This window comes from Tiliqua scincoides, chromosome 6 (genome assembly GCF_035046505.1).
Source record: "Tiliqua scincoides isolate rTilSci1 chromosome 6, rTilSci1.hap2, whole genome shotgun sequence".
Lineage (NCBI taxonomy): Eukaryota > Metazoa > Chordata > Lepidosauria > Squamata > Scincidae > Tiliqua > Tiliqua scincoides.
In genome coordinates, this window is record NC_089826.1 from 33,759,088 (window position 1) to 33,779,907 (window position 20,820).

The 20,820-nt window shown below is 41.3% G+C and overlaps 2 protein-coding genes across 4 annotated transcripts in view; both read left to right on the plus strand.

Annotated features, from left to right (window-relative positions):
- On the plus strand, positions 1 to 20,638 carry C6H4orf33 (chromosome 6 C4orf33 homolog). Of its 3 annotated transcripts, XR_010794677.1 has the most exons (8): positions 1 to 12; positions 5,988 to 6,168; positions 8,194 to 8,254; positions 10,387 to 10,438; positions 11,733 to 11,932; positions 12,803 to 12,925; positions 14,268 to 14,389; positions 20,605 to 20,638. XR_010794677.1 is itself a non-coding variant. In XM_066632535.1 (7 exons), exons 2-6 carry the CDS (start codon positions 5,988 to 5,990, stop codon positions 12,906 to 12,908), a joined length of 600 nt encoding a protein of 199 aa, XP_066488632.1. In that variant the 5' UTR covers positions 1 to 12; the 3' UTR covers positions 12,909 to 12,925; positions 14,268 to 17,951. The 3 variants fall into 3 exon arrangements, 2 of the variants coding, with proteins under 2 accessions (XP_066488632.1, XP_066488633.1); XM_066632535.1 differs by lacking the exon at positions 20,605 to 20,638 and having other exon boundaries at positions 14,268 to 17,951; XM_066632536.1 differs by lacking the exons at positions 14,268 to 14,389; positions 20,605 to 20,638 and adding an exon at positions 13,825 to 14,242.
- The window catches only part of LOC136655844 (UPF0462 protein C4orf33 homolog), a 19,665-nt gene continuing 19,418 nt past the window's right edge, over positions 20,574 to 20,820 (plus strand). Inside the window, exon 1 of the mRNA XM_066632534.1 lies at positions 20,574 to 20,647. Coding sequence (XP_066488631.1) covers positions 20,574 to 20,647 — 74 coding nt within the window. The remainder of the gene's footprint in view (positions 20,648 to 20,820) is intronic.

Here is a 20,820-nt window from a genome sequence, read left to right on the forward strand (position 1 = left end):
GCGGTTGGGACGGTGAGAGGACGCGGAGTCGTGGGAGGGGTGTGGACAGTTGTCTTATGCTGAGTTGGAGCCAGCTCTATGCTCAGAAGAAAGTCCCATTGGCGTCAAGGGGCTTCCTTCCAGGAAAGTGTGGCTAGGACTGCAGCCTCAGAGCCCCGTCCTAGGCGTGTCTGCTCAGAAGGAAGCCCCACTAGAGTCCATGGGCTTCCTCCCAGGAAAGTGTGGGTAGCATGTTGAGGCGAGGCGAGGCAGGGGCGGCACTTTTTGAAGGACTCTAGCAGGAGGCTCTGCCTCCCCTGCCTCCCTACCCACCCCACGTCCTGCACTGAATAGGAAGCCCTAGGTTCAATCTCTGCCGGACTGAGGTAGGGCAGGGACAAAATCCCCACCTGAAGACTTGGCCCACAGCCAAACAGTGGGCTCGGACCCACTTGTGGGTCTCAACCTGACTTTTGATGGGTACCATAGCAGCTGATCAGAGCCTCCAAGGAATATGCAGGTGATGGGAGGCTCGGGTAACTCATTGTTTCTCTAACTGTGGGTTGGGACCCACTCGGTGGGTCCCCATTCATTTCAATATTTTATTTTTAATGTATTAGACTTGATGCTCCCATAGGATGTGACTGCATCTGGGAAAATGTGACAGACCTGTACTTTTACCAGGCTGGCTGCTATGTGTATGCTTTTAACATTAAAAAGTGACATTCAGTCAGACTTGCAAAAAAGGCATAGCTAAAAATAGCATTTATAATGCTGCATTTCTCAGGAAACAGTGGAATTCCTGATACTAGAAATGGTATTTTAGATTTTTTTTATTGTGCAGCAAGAAGAAGGTTATACACATGTTGTGTTTGCTTCTTTATGTGCATAAGGCAGTGGTTCTCACACATTTAGCACTGGGACACACTTTTTAGAATGAGAATCTGTCAGGACCCACTGGAAGTGATGTCATGACCACAAGTGACATCATTAAGCACAAAAATTTTAACAATCCTAGGCTGAAATCCTACTCACACTTACCCAGGAGTAAGTCCCATTTACTATCATTGTTAAAAGAATATACATAGTAGCTTGTTAAAAGTTCAGCTCTGTCACATATCCCCAAATGCAGTCACGTAGCATCAAGTCTAATATATTAAATATAAAATATTTAAATGAATGGGGACCCACCTGAAATTGGCTTGCAACCCACCTAGTGGGTCCCGACCCACAGTTTGAGAAACACTGGCATAAGGTATTGGAATCAGGGGTTTGTGTAACATTATGCACACTTAGGCCCAATGCTAAACTATTGGGCACATCTCTAGAAAGCCTTTTGGTTGAGAAGCTGACTTGGTAAATGAGACAGCTGGTGCAATCCTGTGCATATTTATTCAGAAGTAAAGGCCAAATCCTATCCAATTCCCAGTGCTGGTGCAGCTGTGCCAACAGGGCATGTGCTGCATCCTACAGTAGGAGGCCTCCTCCGGGCAAGGGAATGTTTGTTCCCTTTCCTCGTGGCTGCATCAGCTTTGGAAAGTTGGACTGGATTGGACCCTTAGTCTTATTGAAGCCATTGAGTAAACGAGCACAGGATTACAGCCAGAGTAGCTGCTGCAAGTAAGGAGGTGGGCATAGAAGGAACATTGCTCTAAACTAGGCTTCATTTTAACATGAATACATCTCCAGAGAATGGGAGTGAGCTCCTGTCCCCTGAAGTTAGCTTGTACTTTTCCTATGCTACTAGAATATCCCTTCTCTCAATCTGATGATACTCCTGCAGCCCAACATGGTTTTCTGTATGTGCCTATCCTCATAATCTGTCTAAAGAGATGTCCTCGAGGTTGCAGTCTATTTTCAGCTCGAGAGGGCATAGTAATAAAAAATAGAAGTGCTTTTGTTCAAGTATATGAGAGGTTTCAGCCTAAAGGTGTGGAGGAATATGTCATACCTATCCAGGATGTATGTTCTTTAGCTTTTTGGATGGGTTATAATTTGGCAGTGTGGTGTAGTCATGTTCGTGAAATCCTAGATAAAAATGTCATAGTTAACATACACATTTCCAATACCAGCTTTGCCTAAGTTAGTCCAATAGGAAGGTGGAATTCTTCCACTCAGCATGCATTGGCTATTGGAAGCATCTTTGAGAAGAAGTGGCACAATGTTTAGTAAGTATAGTCCAACCTTGTTATACATGGATTGTTATAAACAGATTTGACTCAACACGAATGGCCACTAAAAATGGCCAGGAATGTGCTGGCCATTTGCAAATGAGAAGGAATGTGCTGGTCCCTGGAGAAGGGAAAAAAATTCATCCCTTTAAAATCAGTTTAAAAAACTGCTTTTCTTATTGTTGTAGGGAGACAGTCATGCAAGTGATCATTCCATTCTTCAGCTGAGCCAGGCAAAGGCAGGCGGTCCTTTGCATTTCTTGCTGACTGCCTCTCTGCAACTGTAAGAAAAACTGTTTAACTACGATTGCAAAAGAATGCGCTTATTAATTTTTAACTGCTTTTATTTAACACATTTTATGATATCAGCAGCGAGTCCTAGATTCAAACCCCTGCAATTATAAAGGCACAACCTTGTTCCATTAGGAGCAACAGAGGGTTAAGAAACCTGGAAGTGGGTCGTTAAATCTATTTTTCCACTGTTTTTTTATCCACAGATTTTTTTTTATCCACTAGGGCAGTGGTTTTCAAACTCTTGGGGAGAGTTTGAGCCACTCTTAAGTTCTTGTGGGGGTGGGGGAGGGAGCGGGGGTGGGGGGAAGGCAGCGGCACGATCCCCAGGATCGCGCCGCTTAGAGGGGCTGCAGGGGCTTGAGTACACTTACGATCTTCTGCAGGGCTCCCCACAGCTTCAAAAGTGAAAGTGGAGTGATTGTACTCCACTTCCTGCTTTAGCAGAGGCAGGGTGTGATTGCTCTGCTTTAGCTTTCAAAGCTGTGGGGAGCCCTGCAGAAGGTTTCGCAGGGTTCCCTGCACCCTCGGGAGGCTGCAGGAGGCTCTGGTAAGTGTACCCAAGCCCCTGTAGCTCCCCTGAGCAGCGTGATCCTGGGGATCCCACAGCTACCTCTTCCCTGTCTCCAGGCTGCCCCCGCCCCTTAAAATGAAAGTGGCCAGGGCGCACAGGCTGGGGCATCGCAACGCCCCAGTTTGAAAAGCCCTGCACTAGGGGTTCTGGAAAGGAACCACAGTGGATAATTAGGGACAACCTGTACCTCTTTTGTACCATCATTGTATGGGCTTGGTTTTTGGATAACATGGGCAAGAAAGTGTTGTCAGATATACAGGTAGGGCCTCAGAGTTCACGGGGATCTGTTCTCTGACCCCTCGCAGATGCCGAAATTCAGATAATCAAATCCACTATCCGTCCTTTAAGCCTTCTGAAGGGGACCGAAGCTGTACTCCGGTCCCCTCTGGGGGGCTTTCTGAAGCCCACAGAGGCAGCCATGCGTCCACCTGCTTCTTCTGCGGGCTTCAGAATGGCTCATAGAGCCAAAAGAATGTGACTTCCAATTTCCTGAGGGGAACTGGAAGTGATGCTTTTATGCCTTTTAAGGCATTCTGAGGCCTGGGGAATATGGGTGGATGCACGCTGCCTCTGTGGGCTTCAGAAAGCTCTCTGGAGGGGACCATAATGCAGCTGTGGTCCCCTTTGGAGGGTTCAGGTGGGACCTGAGTCTGTCCAATGTGGGTTTGGGGGACCTGCGCTGCGCCAGTTCAGTGGATGTAAAATCCGTGGATAAACTGGCTCCACCTGTAATAATAATAATAATAATAATAAACTTTATTTTTATCCCGCCTTTCTCCCCAAAGGGCCCCAGGGCGGCTTACAACATATTAAAAAAAACAACAGATTAAAACATAATGTAACAGATAAAAACATATTAAAAACACATTAAGAGAAACCATAAAAACAGTAATCAGATAAAAGTCAGAATAAAAAGAGAATAAAACAGCAGTTCAAGGAGGAATCATGCCTGTAAAAAACTAAAAGATGTATAAAAAATGTTAAAAAGGCCATAGAGTCAGAAGGCTTGTGTAAACAACAAGGTCTTCAGGCCTCGCCGAAAGATCTCGAGGGAGGGAGCCATTCTCAAGTCAAGGGGAAGGGAGTTCCATAACATTGGTGCCACTACTGAGAAGGCCCTATTTCTTGCCGCCGCCCCACGTACTTCTTTAGGCGGCGGCACATGTAAAAAGGCCTTCTCTGATGACCTGAGAGGACGAGCCGGATTGTACAGGAGTAGGCGATCTCTAAGATAGCCTGGCCCAGAGCAGTATAGGGCTTTAAAGGTCAAGACCAGCACCTTGAATTGGGCCCGGAAACGAATGGGCAGCCAGTGTAACTCCTGGAGAAGCGGACTGACAGAGTCAAACCGCCTAGCTCCAGTGACCACACGGGCTGCCGCATTCTGCACTAATTGCAGTTTCCGAACCGTCTTCAGGGGCAGCCCCACATAAAGCGCGTTACAATAATCTAACCTCGATGTCACAGTAGCTGTACTTAAAATTGTTCATGGGAATGGTTCTTGGAAATTTGTAGGAAGCTAATTCAGCCTACAGATTGTCACAGAATACCAGTCAGTTGTGAGTGTGCTGGATTATGCACCAAGTGGAATATCTGAAGAATGTTTAGAGACAACCAGGCACAGAATACTGCATAAGTAGGTTCCAAAAACTGTTTTTTGAAACAAAAATTCACTTGTCAAAGTTAAAACATAACACTGTGTCCTCTAGAATCATGTAGATTTTTTTCAGTCTATGAGTAGGCAATTTGTTCAGCATCATTACTGCTGTACAAGTGTAGCTTTATATGGAGGATGGTGATTGATTTGCATACTTGAACAATTTAATTTTGTGATCACTGTGGACACCCTGTGGTGAAAGTGGGCAGGAACAGACAGGTATAGACGACCAGGAAAAACAATCTGGAGTTCCAGCAAGGCATTTAATCCTTGTTTATCGCTAAGTTAACTATATATCAGGCCCTTAATAAAAAGTCCTAGAAAACAAAATATACTTTTTTGTTTAGTACTGTAGTTGGTCCTTGTAAAAAACATTGTGCCACTTCTGTGTGCTCTGATAGTAACTGGAAGATTGTAGAATGCTATGCAGGTTATATCTCAGTCATAGAACAATATCCTTGATGTTTACACGTACCATTTTTAATTTTATTCATTTACTTATCCAAATATTTATATCCCATCTTTTAAACCCCAAAGAGACCTCCAAGGTAGTTTATAACATTTTAAAAATTAAGTGCACTACAATAATAAAAACATTAATATACAAATAAAAACAAATCCAAACTAACCCAACTGAATAAAAGAAACCAATATTCAGAACAGGGAAAAGCTCAAACTGCAGATGGGTGAAAAATAAAATGTCTGCCTCAATACAAATACTTTTACCAGGCAATGAACTAGTAGCGAGGGAGCCAGACAGGCTGGGCTGATGTTTGTTTACTGATTTTTTTTTCTGTTTTGGACATATAATTCACTGGAGTGGCTTCATTTTTTAAATGAACAACTTTAGTGATTTTGTAAAGTATGAGAACAACTGCTCATGAGCTGTGGAGGCAGAATTGTACATGTTTTGCTAAAAAAATTGAATAAGTTGTAATCCTAAATGAGGTTACTAGGAAGGAAGCCCTATTGAACCCAGTGGGACGTTTTCAGTTATACTGTACGTGTATAGGTTTGCATAGCACATCATAGAAAGTGTTTAAAAGCTAAATATCCTGGTTTATTTCTTCTGCTTTTAAAAGCATGTTTTAACTATATTAGAATGTTTTAGAGGCACAATATAAGTAAAGAATGCCTATTTTGATCATACATCAACATAAATGAAATGGTTCAGGGAAACAAAAATGGCTGTGAAGTTCAGGGAAGTTCATTAAAGGCAGTGTTTGCCTTTAATTCAGAACAGTATTTATGTGGAAATATCCTATTGATATTTAGATTAAATTTAAAACAACTATTTTTGCTTAATGTGGAATAGATGGAGTTTAAAATTCAACATACTTGGAACGACTTTCCAGTGTCTCATGAGCCAGTAGTGATCAGGTTCACACCAGAAAATGCAGGAATACAGATGGAAGTGAGTGCTCCATTTTTTAATGATCCTCCAGCTCCTCCCAGTGAACCGGGAAAACCATTCAATGGACTATGGGACTATGAAGGTAAGTGAAACAACTTCATTGCTACTTACATCTTGTATTTTCTGGGAGTAACTCTTGTGTCGTTTGTTATTCCTGAAGGGCAACTCTGTGCGTGTTTGTTCAGAAATAAGTCTCACTGTGTTCAATGAGTCTTTCTCCCAGTTAAATGTGTATAAGCTTGTAAACCCTAGCTGTGTGTCAGTTCTGCAACTAACAATACAACCCTATTGATGTCTATTCAGAAGTAAGCTGCATTGAGTTCATAGGGGCTACTCCCAGGAAAGTGAGTGTAGGATGGCAGCCAAACTATCTGACCAGCTGGCCAAAGTTTGAAAAGATGAATGCATGAAGATTAGGTATGAGTTATAAATGTCTGAGCACACCATTTCATGTTTATGGACCCTCAAGTTGGACTGTGTGGCTGCCTTTACTGCCAGAAGAATGTCAACTATGCATTTAAAAACTACTAATTGCTCTGCGTGAGCTTCAGTGAACTGTAATGTTCCCTATAGTCAATGTATAAATCCAACCGGATCGGGATGTACAAGTGTTTTGATAACTTGCTGCAATATACTAGCCAGCACCATAGATAGAATTTTGGCATCCACATTCATTAACGATATAGGACGGTAATTAGCACAGTCAGTGTGATCCTTATCTGGTTTTGGAATGAGTGTGATATAGGCTTCTGCGATAGAAGTGGATACCTGATGCAAAAATCTCATTATAAGATAAAAATAACCATGGTACTAAAACATCAGAAAACATCCTGTACCATTCCACGGGGAATCCGTCTGGCCCTGGCATTTTTCCTAATGACAACTTAAAAATTGCACTTTTTTTCATTTGATAGATTTAGTGAACAATATCACCTTCCAAAGTCTGCTAGCTGGCAATACTTACAGTTGCAACACTTATTAGTTTCTAAATTTGGTCCCTCTGCACTATCTGCTTCACAAACTCCCCCACTCCTAGACGTACTTATGCAGTCTGTTGATATGAAGAAACCAGTAATATTTGTTTATAAATATCTAATGTCGCGTACTAAGTTTGATACACATTTACTTCAAATTAAATGGAACTCTGAATTGGAATGTCCTATCCTGGATGAGCAATGGGCTGTGGCACTTAAAAATACACAGGCAATATCTAGAGATCTTAAATTATGTCTAATACAGCAAAAAATACTATTTAGAATATATTGGACACCACAGAGGCTACTCTAAGGAGTAGGCTACTCTAAGGACTTAGCAAAGAATCTAGATGTTGGAGATGCTCGAGTTTAAATGCTACACTTACACATATGTTGCGGTCATGTCCTGTTATTGTATGCTTTTGGGATGAAATAATATTATAAAGTGCTACAGCAACCTTTAATTTTTACGGATATGTATACAATTCTTAATTATCTACCTGTTATCTGGAGACTCACACCTGGACGATTGAAGTGGACTCTCTGTGCCCTCACGGTCGCAAAAAGACTTATATTACTTCATTGGAAGGAGAGATGCCCACCTACATATGCCCAATGGATGAACAATATTTTGCATTTATCAGTATTCGAGCGAGTGGCCTATTGGCGTCAACTGTGTATGGATTTATTTGAGGATATCTGGAGGCCATTGCTTGACATAATAACATAAGCCGCATGAAGTGTTGATATGTGGATACTCTGGTCATGTATATGTATAAATATTTTTTCCCTTTTTTTAAGCACTTCACAAGCACGTATTGATGTTATATTCTCTTTTTTTCTGGTTTTGTTTATGTAAAACAATAAAATTTAAGGGGAAAAATGAAAGGAGGATACAGATCTATGGGGCAAGCTGCTCACTTCTATGCACAGTTACCTTCTCTGGAGGCATTGGTTGTACCTCCCCCCCAAAGGCGGTGGTACATAAAGTGATATGTGCTAAAAAGATTGAAAATCCTTGACCTACTGGAAACTATATACTGTCTGCTGAATTTAGATAAGAAAATAAGACAATCTGAAGTATAACAATGAATATAGGATGAACGCAGTACTGAAGTTTTGTTGATTTCTAGTTGTAGAAGCATTCTTTCTGAATGACCAAACTGAGCAGTACTTAGAAGTGGAGCTCTGTCCGTAAGTAAACATTTCCAAATCTTTGAAAATTGTACCAACTACTCCTGTAGCTTTCCAATACAGATCTTTTGCGTAAATATCCTATGGGCAAGCATAAGTGTAGGTGATTAACGTTCAAAGGCAGCGTTCACACTTTTCCCCCCTTGACCCAGCGCAGTGGTCTACATCACTGGGTGTCACAGCTGAGCAGTGGCCATTGAATACAATGCCAATAACATCATCAGCGGAAGATGTGGTCCACTGAGCAATTGTATCTGAGTGGTGGTCAATGGAAGAGGTCAGTGGTGATATCTACCCTTAGAATCTACTCCCAGGGACATGGCGGGGTGGAGAGGAGGAAAAGATTGCAGATGAAGACAGGATAAACTTCGGGGAGTGGAAAAGCATGAAGGAATTAGGTTATTTGTTTTGACCTTGTGACCAGGGAAAAACATCTTGTGGCACAGTAATGGGGCATGACTAGTACTTTGAAGAACACTGTGCTAGGGAATCCAATAAACGAACAGGTAAAAAGTAGAACCTTTTACTAGGGATTCTTATCTAGATTTTTTTCTGTACTCTATTAGAGACCATGTACTTGCAGCTATTGTGAGACTTAAGAACAGGGCTCTCCAGACTTCGGCCTGCGGGCCAGATCCAGCACCCTGCCTAAGCCCTTCCCCATGTGAACAGCGCTTACCATTCCATGAGGGAGCCTCTGCTAAGTGCCTTCATTCACTCCCTAGTCTTTGCCACACCCAGAAGCTTCCAGCTTCCAAAGCTCCAGCAGGCTTTGCGTCTGGATTTCCAGGCAAAAGCGGCTGAACGCTGCAAAGACCAGGAGTGCACTGAGGCACTTTGTGAGGCTCCCCAGCAGCATGGTAAGTGCAGTCCATGCCAGGGAAGCCTTTGCTGGCATGCAGCTGTCTCCACTTTAGAGACTGCTGCTTTAGAAGATAACAGTTGCTTTTATGGAGAACAGAAGAGAACCATTTGGGCTTTTTTCACTAACAGTGCACTGAAGGAAAAGGCATAATGGAATAGACTGCAAAAATCATGTACATAATCATGCATTGCACAGGCATACAGTGAGTAGGATGACAGTGGCAGGGGAGTGGTCAAATTCTTCAGTGGCAAAGGCAGCTGCATGCATCTGCCTTTTTCTTCCAGTCAGGATTCCTCAGTAAGGAAAACTACTCCTAGGAGCAGAAAAAATGCTTTCTGGGCTGGTTTTCAGATAATAGGTGCAAAGTAAAGGGCTGCTCAACATGTCTCACCTAGGATGGCCATATTGGTGGCATACATGGGATGCGAATCCTCACTTTCAGCCATGGCATGAATAGGACTACTTTGGCACTACTTCTTTCAGCACGACAATAGTGCAAGAATCTGCACTTGCTGATGCTCTGGTTTCAAAGAACAGTCAACATTCAGTATTGAATCTAGGAACCCCACTTGAACTGTGGTTGCAGCTGCAACAAAATCAGTGTTTGGGTCGTCTCTCTAATACATATATAGAACAGATGAAGAGGGCCTGAGTGTGGGCAAAGCTTGAAGCAGTTAGTATCCAATCCAATCAAAAAACCTTTATTGGCATACATAATACATGTAACACCATCCGTCAGTAAAATAAAGCACAATTCCCACAAAAACCAAAAATAAAACATGCTAACCATAAATAAATTTAAGAAGTAGGATGGGTGTGCTTGAAAGACACTAAGACTTAAAAACTTAGAGACCTTATCTGTCGGGCAATCATTAAGAAAGTAAATATATAAAACAGTGTAAAAATTATTACTCGTTTATTGAGATCAGACACGAAAGAGGCAGAATCAAAACAATATTTAAAGTTAGGGCTTTTGAGTGGTTTTGCACTTAGCAACATGAGCCAGTGAAAATGATGGGCAGAGCATCTAATAGCACTTAATAAACATGGGCTAATAATATTTTTTATGCAGACGTATTTGCACATGTGATTTAGAATGTAACAAATGTAGCTTAATTTTTTATATATAATTGCATTAGTTGGTGGGTATTTAGAAATTTTGCATTTCATTAGATAGGACAGTTTTTTCATCCAAAAACTATAATCCACATCTGGCTTGGAGAAATAATGAGTGCACATCTGGTGTGACTATGCCTTGTTTCCATAGGCATGGGCAGTATCTTGTGCTGTTGCTTTCTGGCAGAAGAAAAGTATGCAAAGTAAGTGGCTCCATGATGATCTTATAAAAAATCTAATGAAGTAGAAATAGAAGTACAAAAAAGGAAAGGATCAACAGTGCTCATAAAAACACACATCATTACTTTGAATTGATATCCATTTAAAAGTCCATAAAGGAAAATAAAACCAGCTAGGTAGTAAAAATTGAAGGAAAAGTGTTAACTATTGTACATTCCAAAAAAGTTGGAAGCATTTTTACAATTTCTCAACCTGTTCACACGTACTCCTCCATGTTTCATATCAAAATAATGTCGGGTATTCCTGACAGTATTCCATTCCCTTAAACAGGAACTTGTACTAAATTTTTAATTCTTTTTATATAATATCCTCGCATCCAATAGCATATGGGGGAAAAGGACCATCTTGATCTTTAATAACCTATTTTTCAACCCCAAGACAAGGCTGTAGACATATATCCTAAAGACATAGTTCTTTTTCCCCTTTTGGGTAATCTTAATAAAATGTTAAATTCTATGCTTCTCAAACTCCTGGGAAATACTTTAATTTGTATGTGTGTATTAGGCCCAAATCCTAACCAATTTAACAGCACTGGCATAGCTGTGCCAATGGGATGTGTGCTGCATCCTGCAATTGGGTGGCACTCATGGAGTCCTCCTCAAAATAAGGGAATGTTTATTCCCTTACCTTGGAGCTGCATTGCCCTTATGTTGGTGTTGGAAAGTGGGTTAGGATTGCACCCTTAGTAGCTTAACCCTGAAAGCAATATGTGCTGACAATGAATGAATAAGGAAGAGATGTGACATAGAAGCTCATAGAAGTATAAATTGCACTTTTAGGCAATTATGGATCCAAATCCGAGTGAGACACTTAAAAACATTGGTGCTTGTTTGTAAATTATTGGAATAGACATAAATGAGACATGAAGCAAGAATGTAGTTTAAGCTTAAAGACGGTTTAAACTTGAAGAAGAATTTTTGTTCTCTCTATTTTTTTGGACTGTTTGCCTTATATACTTTGACTGTTTATTGATATTGATGGAATATCAATGGAATTGATATTTTTTATGGATTTGATGATTAAAAATTCTTTTTCTACTTTCATACACATACTGGGGTTGAATAATCTCTCAGGTACAGTATAGTTTAGTAGGTTACAAGAAGTGTGTGATTTGGTTTTTCTGAGAGAAAGAGTTCAAATTTAATAGGCTTTTGTAACATTGCCATTAGTCTCTTTTTTTAAAAATGTGACACTTTGGGGACTAAGATGACCTGCATGTTTTTTTTGGTTTTTTTTTTTTTTTTTTTTTTTACACAGCAAGAGCTTCCTTTAGTGTTTGAAGTGTCAAGAACAGGTGCCAAATGGAATGGCAGAGTTCTTCTTCCTTGGAGTTATTTTACACCAGGCACTAACAAATTTAATGCATTTGCAATTCATGGATCAGGTGTGGATAGAATATATGAAGCCCTGTACCCTGTGCCTCAACAGGAGATTCAGAAAGGACAGAAACCAGATTTGTAAGTAGACCTGCAGTACAGTTATCCGTTATGACAACTGACAGACTGGTATGGCATAGAGGTTATTTTGATTACCCTTCATGCTGAGTGTAAAGTTGGAAGACAAAGATGACTCCGGGAAATCTGAACCATGATCTAAGTTGCTATTATAATGCTTCTCAGTTCAGGCTGTTTAAAGATGCTTTATATTTTGCTTGTGATAATCTTATGGTGTTGAAGTCTTCAGTCCTATACACTCACCTGAGAGTTGGTGTTATTGAACTTGTTGGGACTTGCATCTCAGTAGAAATGCATAGGATAGTACTGTAAATATCTTGACCCATTACAGTTCAGTCCTCTACTTGTCTACTGTTTTGTTCAGTGGTGCTTACTGCTAGGAAAGTGTGTTTAGGATTGCAGCTTATAGTAATTTTATCAAATGATCTTTAAACCTAATTTCTCCTCTTTCTCTACATACCCTGCTCGATGGTTAAGAGGCATTTTTTTCTAGTAGGTGCTCCTCTTTTATTTAGCAGGGGGAGAGTAACTGGCCCACCTCACCCCAGCAGTGTCTTTTCTAGTGGCTGTCTATTGGTGTTCTTTTGCAGCTGTCTGTATTGTCTTGTTCTGAAATGTCATGGTTGTTATCCGTAATAAATCTAAGAAGTCATGGGATATAATTTTTGTCCAGAACAATTTCTGTGTATGCGTATTTCATAAAGCGGATGTAACAAATAGTAACTGATATAGACAGACATAAAATGTGATAGAAATTTTTGGGGTGGCAGAGAAGAATAGTTTTGATCATAGTTCTCAAATGTTTCAACTACTTCCTAAATGTTAAAGAGAAAGTCTAAGCATCATCTGAATCTTCATGTTCTTTCTTTATAGCCACCGCCTAGAATATTTTAAATCCTTTAGCTTGAAATCGTTAATGGGAGAAGATTGGAAGCAGCCTGTATCAGAACTGTGGGCATCCTGCAAACAGATCAATTAGATAGATAGGACAAAAAGGTAAGTTAACGTGTACCTTCCTACTTAAAGCTAAGGCAGAGATGACTTTCACAGAATTATCTGTAAGCATTCAGTGGATTAAAAAGTAGGAGAGTGGCTTAAGGGCAAAATTCAAGAAACTTCCATAGTCACGTTTAATCAATATGAGTCAGTAATCAATACACACACACACACACAGACCCACACACACACAAATATATATATATCTCCCCACAAACATTGGTGACGCATTTAAACACATTAAACAAATGTGTGTGTGTGTCACTAATATTTGAGAAGCATAGATTTTGCTTCCTCTTAATTGAGAATCCTTTTCCTTATAATCTGTAAACTGCTTGAGAATGAGCATTTTTCTTCAGAAGTCATTCATTGAGTTAAATGGTACTTACTCCCATGCTGCATAATTGTAACTTGCTTTGGACTTCTGTATGAGCCATTAATGTATATGGAACAAAGTACTGGCTGCTGTAAGAGTCACACACCAACTGTGTGATGAGCTCAGCCTGCTTACTGTGAGTTATGTGGGATACAGTAAAACAGACTTGCTCAGAAGTATTGTTGCAGTGGCCAAAATCTGCCCCTTGTTCCTGATATAGGTAGGTTTGGCCTCAACTAATAATGGAGACAATGTATCTCTTGCATTCCCCGAATACATCAAGGGTTCCCATACTGGTATTCCCCCACCTAACCTATTATAAAGGAATAACTTGAATGTACCTTTTGTTTCTGCATCTAAAGGATTTCATTTCAAATCCAGTCTGCTTTCTGCGCAGGTCATTTCACTATTCCCATTTAACTATTTCTATTTCAAGCTTTCAGTGTTGAGAATCTCCCAGTAAGCTGTTTCCTTGCTTTTGATCCTAAGCAAAGATCTTTTGCAAACCATACCAATCTTCTAGTTCCTTCGCAGACAATTCGTGTAGTGAAGTATCTCAAAGTTCTGAAACTGTTAAGTGCTTCGAAGACTACTTTGCTGGAACGCAAGAAGTGGAAAAAGTTCCTCAGCCATTGTTTTGAACTTTCAGCTATATTGGCTATAGAATGTTTTCTGATAACTTGAATTACTTATACAGTAAAGGAGTTGCCAATTTGTTTGTGTGTTAATAGGCATGACATGGAAGAGTAATCAAGCTGTGTGCTTAGTTCAAGATCAATCAAGCGTTGATTTTACTGAACATAAGAAAATGATTTGAAGAACCGTATCTTAATCAGTCTGTTGTAGCTGCTAAACTACCACTGGATTTTAAGCACCCAGCTCTTTGGCACATATTTTATTTTCAGTGCTCCCTGCGTCACAATTTTTTTGTTGCCTTCAGTGTCTCCTGTTTCTTTTGCATTGCAGTCAATGGACTCTTCTGTTCTGTGAAAAACTAGAGTGTGGACAACCTTTTCTGTGAAAGACATCTGGAGTGTTGACAATCTTGCCTTCATGGAAGATCTGTGGATCTTTCCATTTAACCAAAGGCAAGCAAATGTTGTGATTTCCATAAAAAATCTGTTTAACAACAAATAGCTATTGTTAAAAGTATATCTAGTACTTTAACAAGTTAATCATTAAGCTGTTAATATATTGTAAGCTAAGAATCAACTGTGCTCTTAGTTCATTGCATATATCAAACAGTTTTTCTTTTCTCACACTAAACTGGTCATACCTATAATATGAAGAAACAATAAGTGAAAACATATTGATTCAGGTGGTTTTCTGTAATCTCTTCCCATCCTTCATAGACTGAAAGCAAATTCAGCTTGAGGTGCTATTCATTTGATGGAAACAAACTACTGTTTCACCAAGGCAATGGAGTAAAATTAGAACTGAAAGCCATTATCTAAGTCAGCAGTTCGCCAACTTTTTAGCACTGCAACCTGTTTTTTGAAACGACAGTCTGTTGAGACCTGCCTAACACCTAAGGCTGGAGGTGATGTGATTAAGCAGGAAGTGATGTCACTAAGCTGGTAATGACTAGAAATCAGCACTTTATTCCAGTGACATGTGGTCAGGAGGGGGTAGAGCCTCTCTGTTCTGTCCTGTTCCAATGAAAATAGCCTAAGCCTAATGTGCCTCCAATGAAAATAGCATAACATAAGGGAGACTAGAGCATGCAGCAGCGACGGCTTAGCCTCCTCTGTGATTACATATGTGCTCTACCCAGTTTCGGATTGGTTGTGCGATCCCAGGGGAGGTTGAGGTGTTGCTGTTGCAAGCTTTAGTGTCTCCAAGAGATTCTCTGAGTCTCTGTGAGAGACCAGAGCTGTGGCAGTGAGAGGTTTGCCTCTCCTGTGACTGCAGGTGCTGGGGTAGCCCCCTGAATGCCTTGTGATTTTATGTCATCATGTCACCACCATATTTCTGGCAATGGCATACCTGGCAAGGGATCCAGGGGATCACTTGGTCCAGAGAAGCAGGGGTGACATTCTGAGCTCCTCCTCCTGCACTAACTGCCCACCTCATTTCACCTTTTAAGTGTTTGCAAGCCGTAGCTTGCTGACAAGCTAAATGTTGCTCCATTTTACCTCTTTGTTCTCCTTAACCCCTCAGTTTGCCACCCCCACCCTCCAGTGACCTGCTGCTGCTGCTCTTCCTCACTGCTCCTACCATAGCTGTGCCATCTGAGTGCAAGCTGTCCTCCTGCATGCATCCCTGCCACTGTGGCTGTGACCACTCAGTCCAGCACTTTGGACAGGTGGGCAACCAGAGCAGCAGAAAGGAGGAGCTGCCTGGATCCCATTTCGTGCCAGGGGTATTGCTCTGCCCGTGTCTTTTCATTCATTGCACCCATAAAGGTGGCAATATTCTGGCATCAGCTCCCAAGAAAGGTCACTCCTGCCAGGAACTCTGCAACTGTACTTGCAGAGCCCTATTCCTTGTGACAGGGCATGATTGTCAGAGGTCCTTTGGCACTTGCAGGTCCCACTTTTAAATGGGAGAGGGAAATAATAAATGTGCCCTGTTTGGCTTCTTGGAGTGCTGTACACACACACCCCGACCCCTCCTTGGGATGGTAACTCTGCTTCAGACTTTCACCCAAGCAAGGTCCACAAAAAGGACAAAGCATTGACTCAGCTCGGACAAGACACTAGTCTTGCGTGCACCGCAGGCTCTCATCATGTGTCCGTTGCCCTCTGCCCTGAGGATCTGCCCACTCCCCAAGTGCCTGCCTGTGGAAAGGTAGAGCCGAGGAGGCGATTGTTCCGAGGCTGCTGTTGGGCCTTGAGCCCACTCCTGGCTAGATTTTAAAGTCCAAGATGATACAAGAAAAGCCCTGAAGTCTGGACTTGAAACTAAGACTCTGTAACCCTACTGTGTTAATGAGAAATGATGCACACCTGTGTAAATAAGTTGGAGTCATGTAACCTCAGGGAGAAAATGCAGAGTCACAGGTGCAAGGGATCTTGGAAGCCAGTCACAAGACAGTCATAAGACTGAGTCACCCTCACTCTGATTGGTGGATTCCAATATATAAAGTGGCTGCCTCAGTCACTTGGTTGTTTGTGGTGGATGTCTAGGGGAAGTGCTGTTGGAGTCTTTGCTGATTTTGCTTGCTGATATTCTGCCTTGCTGTGTACCTAACCTTGGATTCGTTTGATGACTATTCTTCTGCCTGCTCCGTTTCAGTACAAGTCTCTTTGCTGAAAGAACCTACTGCATCTGTGGCTTCTTTCTGGCCTGCTTGCTTCCTGCGCTGCCCCGCTATGCTGCTACTCTACTGTGCTGGTAGGAAGGCAAACACCAAACTCCTCTGCCAAGCCCAACAACTGTACTCCCCAAGACTTACTGGATAGGGAACCCAGGTTGAGGATACCCTCCCATCTTCAGGGGGGCTGAGCAGCCCTTTTCTCTCCCACTTTGACACCTGCCAAGATCTTGCCCTTTCTTAGAAAGAGACTAGAACATTCTGGCTTTGAAGGTCCCGTAAAACTCCAGCCCTCCTCTGCCCCCCATTTCTCCCCCCCCCGGCGCTGGACCATGGCGGGAGCTGGTGGTCAAGCACAAACAGGAGCTGTTTTGAATTTGTTATGGAAAAGCAAGTGGCTTCTCTGGCCCTGATCCTCCTCGTTCACTTGCAAAAGGCTGTCTTTTGGAAGGGGACAGGGATGGTGGTGGTGGTGGCGGCAGTTGTTCTGAAGAAGTCCATTAATCACCTGCCCCACAGGCAACGAATTCTCCAATTGAGGCAGGGTCTCAGCTATGCCCCTGTGCCTGGTTCCCTTGCCAGGGGGGGGCAAGGAAAGAGGGTCTGTCATTGCATGGGGGGCAGGAAATTTTCCTATGACCCTGGGAAGCACATGGCTAGGTACACCACTGACTTCTGGGTCTGAGGAGTACTTCCATAGGAGCAACCCTCACAAAGACTGCAATTCCCATAAGCTCCTTTACCTTTCTTCAAGGCTTGGCTATCTTTGGCCCTGACAGCAACTTTGGGTTCGACTCGCAGCCCACACTACTTCCATTGCAGCAGCCCTCACAAAGATAACAATTCCCATAAGCTGCTTCACCTTTCTTCAAGGCAGAGGCTTGACTGTCTTTGGCCCTGGCAGCTCCTTTTGGTTCGACTCATGGCCCACAGTTTGGGAATTGCTGATCTAAGATATTTGGTAAAATGCAGAGGTCACATGCCTTGGAGTTAACAAGTAGGTCAGTTGACTATTTGGCAATAGTAAAATATTGTCAAATATTCTGTTAAGGTAGGATGCTGAAAACGCTTGAGGAAATGGCTTGTTGCCTTTCTAACAAGGTTTTAAACTTCTTTGGATGTTTAAATAGTCACTGTAACTTTGCTGTAACTGTTATAATAATTTTTTGTAATGTGTAACTATAGGCTAACTGTGCTTCAAGACAAAAGTCGCAGAAATGTAGTGTTCATTGAACTGTTCACATTTATAGAAACCATTCCTAGCACTATTAAGTTGTAGTAATTCATTACAGTTTAAAACAATTTAATTTTAATGTTTCACGCTTGCAGTTAAGTAATTATTTCTGTAGTAGCAAAAGAGCAAACCTGACGAAAATGTCTTTTTGTTATAATAAAGCTGATATTTTGAAAAAAGCTAACCATCATTGAATAATCTTTGACTGGGCAGACGTGCTACTCTGCTAACTGGCACTAGTTAAAATGTGCCTATGTTGATCATCCCACCTTTTTCTTTTTGAAACTCTATTCATGTTTGGTTTGGAATATCCCTGGAGAGCAATGATGTCAGGTAAGGAGCTGAGTTCAAGGAAAGACTCATCCACTGATGAACTAAAAAATTTGTAGCAGTAGCTCAAACAGCACAGGTTTTCAGTGATATGCGCTGCAACATACAAACAAAAGGAGTCACTGCCTCTTGGGAGACTATGAATAGATGCAAAGCAAATCATTGTGCCTGTACATGCTGCTGAAATGAATAAGTGGAAGATCTGATGCGTGCAGTTCAAAGAACATGGGATTTGGAAGTAATGGCAAAATGTGACTCTCTGCTGTTCAGGAAAAAGAAAAGAACTGTGGTGATGCTTGTTTAACCAGCCCTCAAGAGCCATAGTAACAAATAGCAGCATTTGAAATTGACACCCAGTCTCAGTAAACTGTACCCTGGAAATACTAAGAAACTTACGCTACTGTTGCCCCTCCTGCAGCCCTTGGAGAATTTGGAAGACAACTCCTCTGCATAGACAGAATTGGATTTTCTCAAACATCTGTTGTAGAAAAGGACGTTGGTGCTTTTGACTACACACAGATGCTAGTTCTGAAAGCAGCCTGGTAGGAATGTTACAAATTATGTTGGAAGACCTCACTCAAAAGTGAATTGCCCTTGGGATATTCAGTGTTGCTAATGTCAAAACTGAACATTAACATCTGGTTTTTTGGAAACTGCTCATCAACATGTTCTGTTTAAAAGAAGATACTTCAAGAGTACCTTTTTAGTTAATCTGGTCACTTTTCCCAACAGTCAGCAGAGAGGGAGATGGTGAGGCAGAGTGCTCCCAGAGTATTGCCTGATTAGTCGCTTATGACTACGGTAGTGGTTGAATGTTCATACATGAAAAACTCAGTTGTGTCTGCTTGATAGCAACTAATAAATGCCAGCCCGTTTCACTTTATTTATCATAGCAAAATCTGAGGAATGAGTGGGGAGAGGAACATTTTGTTCTTCGTATGGCAATAGCCTTTCAGTGAGTTAAAAATAGACTTTTAGAATTTGGGTTCTCTGATGAGCTTGTAGACATTTAATGGTTGCTCCTTGTAATGTCCAGAAGCACTTGCTGATTCAGTCATTCTTGGTCTCCAGTGTGAAAACGTAGATACTGTTTACAGGTTTCATAACAAAGATAAAGATGGCATTATAGTCTTAAGCCATTGAACTTTTCAGGTAATTACAGAAAGCGAATTTGAACTGAACCAATGCTACTTCTGATTTTGTAAAAATGTCTTTTGAAGTATGATCTAAGAATATTTCATTCCACTTCCAGAAGAACCTTTTGTTCCCCATCTTTCATTTAGATGGCAGCAAACCGTTTCAACAAGTAATTTTGCAGATATGAGATATTAGGCTGATGCCTGAGGCAACTACATAGTTGAAATTGTATGCTTTAGATAATGTTTCTATCACCTACAGGACATTCCTTATAAGATCAAAGCTTTAGATCCTTACTGAGACTTAAATATTAATTCTAATCTTTCTGCAGGTGTTTGTTATATATATGGAGATAGGTGGTTGGTATAAAACTTAAAACTGTAATTCCTCCATATGATTAGGCAGATTTTGAAAGTCAGTAACTGGTAGTACTGGGAATCGCAACTAAGACTGTGGCTTCCAAACTTTCCAAATTTTTGATGGATCGCAAAACTCTCAAACTCACAGCTGACAAGGAAAATTTATTGAGCCCTATACTGACACTGAAATGGAGCAGCACATGTGCATTTACTCACAAGTAGGCAAAAGGCCTTGGTCCACTTCAAAGGGCAGGCTGAAGGGAATGCAACACTATCAGAAGTTCGCCCATTCCCCCCGGGAGGCCACACATGCACGTTTAATTGTGAGTAGGAGACTATGCCTTTGCTCTTATTGATGGCGAGATGAAGGGGAACGCAAGGCCCCCAGAATGGTACATTTTGGAGAGTGAGATTCCTGGCAACATGCTTCTACTGCCTTCAAAGTAGTATTATTGCCACCCCAGAATAGGATAAAACACCCGGTGTACTGGGAAGGAGGTGGAGTGTGCACATGTACGATGCACTGATGGTGTAAACTTGGTGAAATGGGGCTGGCATACAAAAAAAATCCAAATGGTATGACATACATTAAAAAAAGTCTTGCAGCATCTACAGGTGCACTGATGAAATTAAGAATAATCAGCCCTAAACACATGTACATATTTTTTCCAGGCCACCTTTAAGATGTGAGACCAAATTTTAATGCATTTCCTACTGTGATGATGGGGAGTGTTTGACATGTCAAGGTGAAATGCTTCCCTTAATTTGCTCTAGCAGGTCACTGATTAAAATTTTAGTCAATTATTAAAACACTGTCAAGGCCAGTAAGTGTTATTAATTATCTTTTTCTGATAATAAAAAGCCCAATGACCATTTGGCTGTGATAACATAGTTTGTGTACACGTCCATGCATGCATACATATATATAACTTTGTTCTGCCTGCTAGGTTGAGAAAATGAAGTCTTTGTTTGCTTTTGCTTTTATAGTTGCTTGCCTTGTTGACCCTGCACACCATTTCGTTCTAAAAAGGTACCCCGATGTTGTTTTGTTGTATTTCTTTGTCCTTTTTGCATTTACAAAATGGAGGAAAAAGTCTTGATTTCATGTTTGCTTAATACACTGGTTTGATGCTACACTTCTTTTTGTAAGCTAATTTTAATAAATTAAATACGTTGCATGCTGGCAAAGTAGCAGCTTTATTT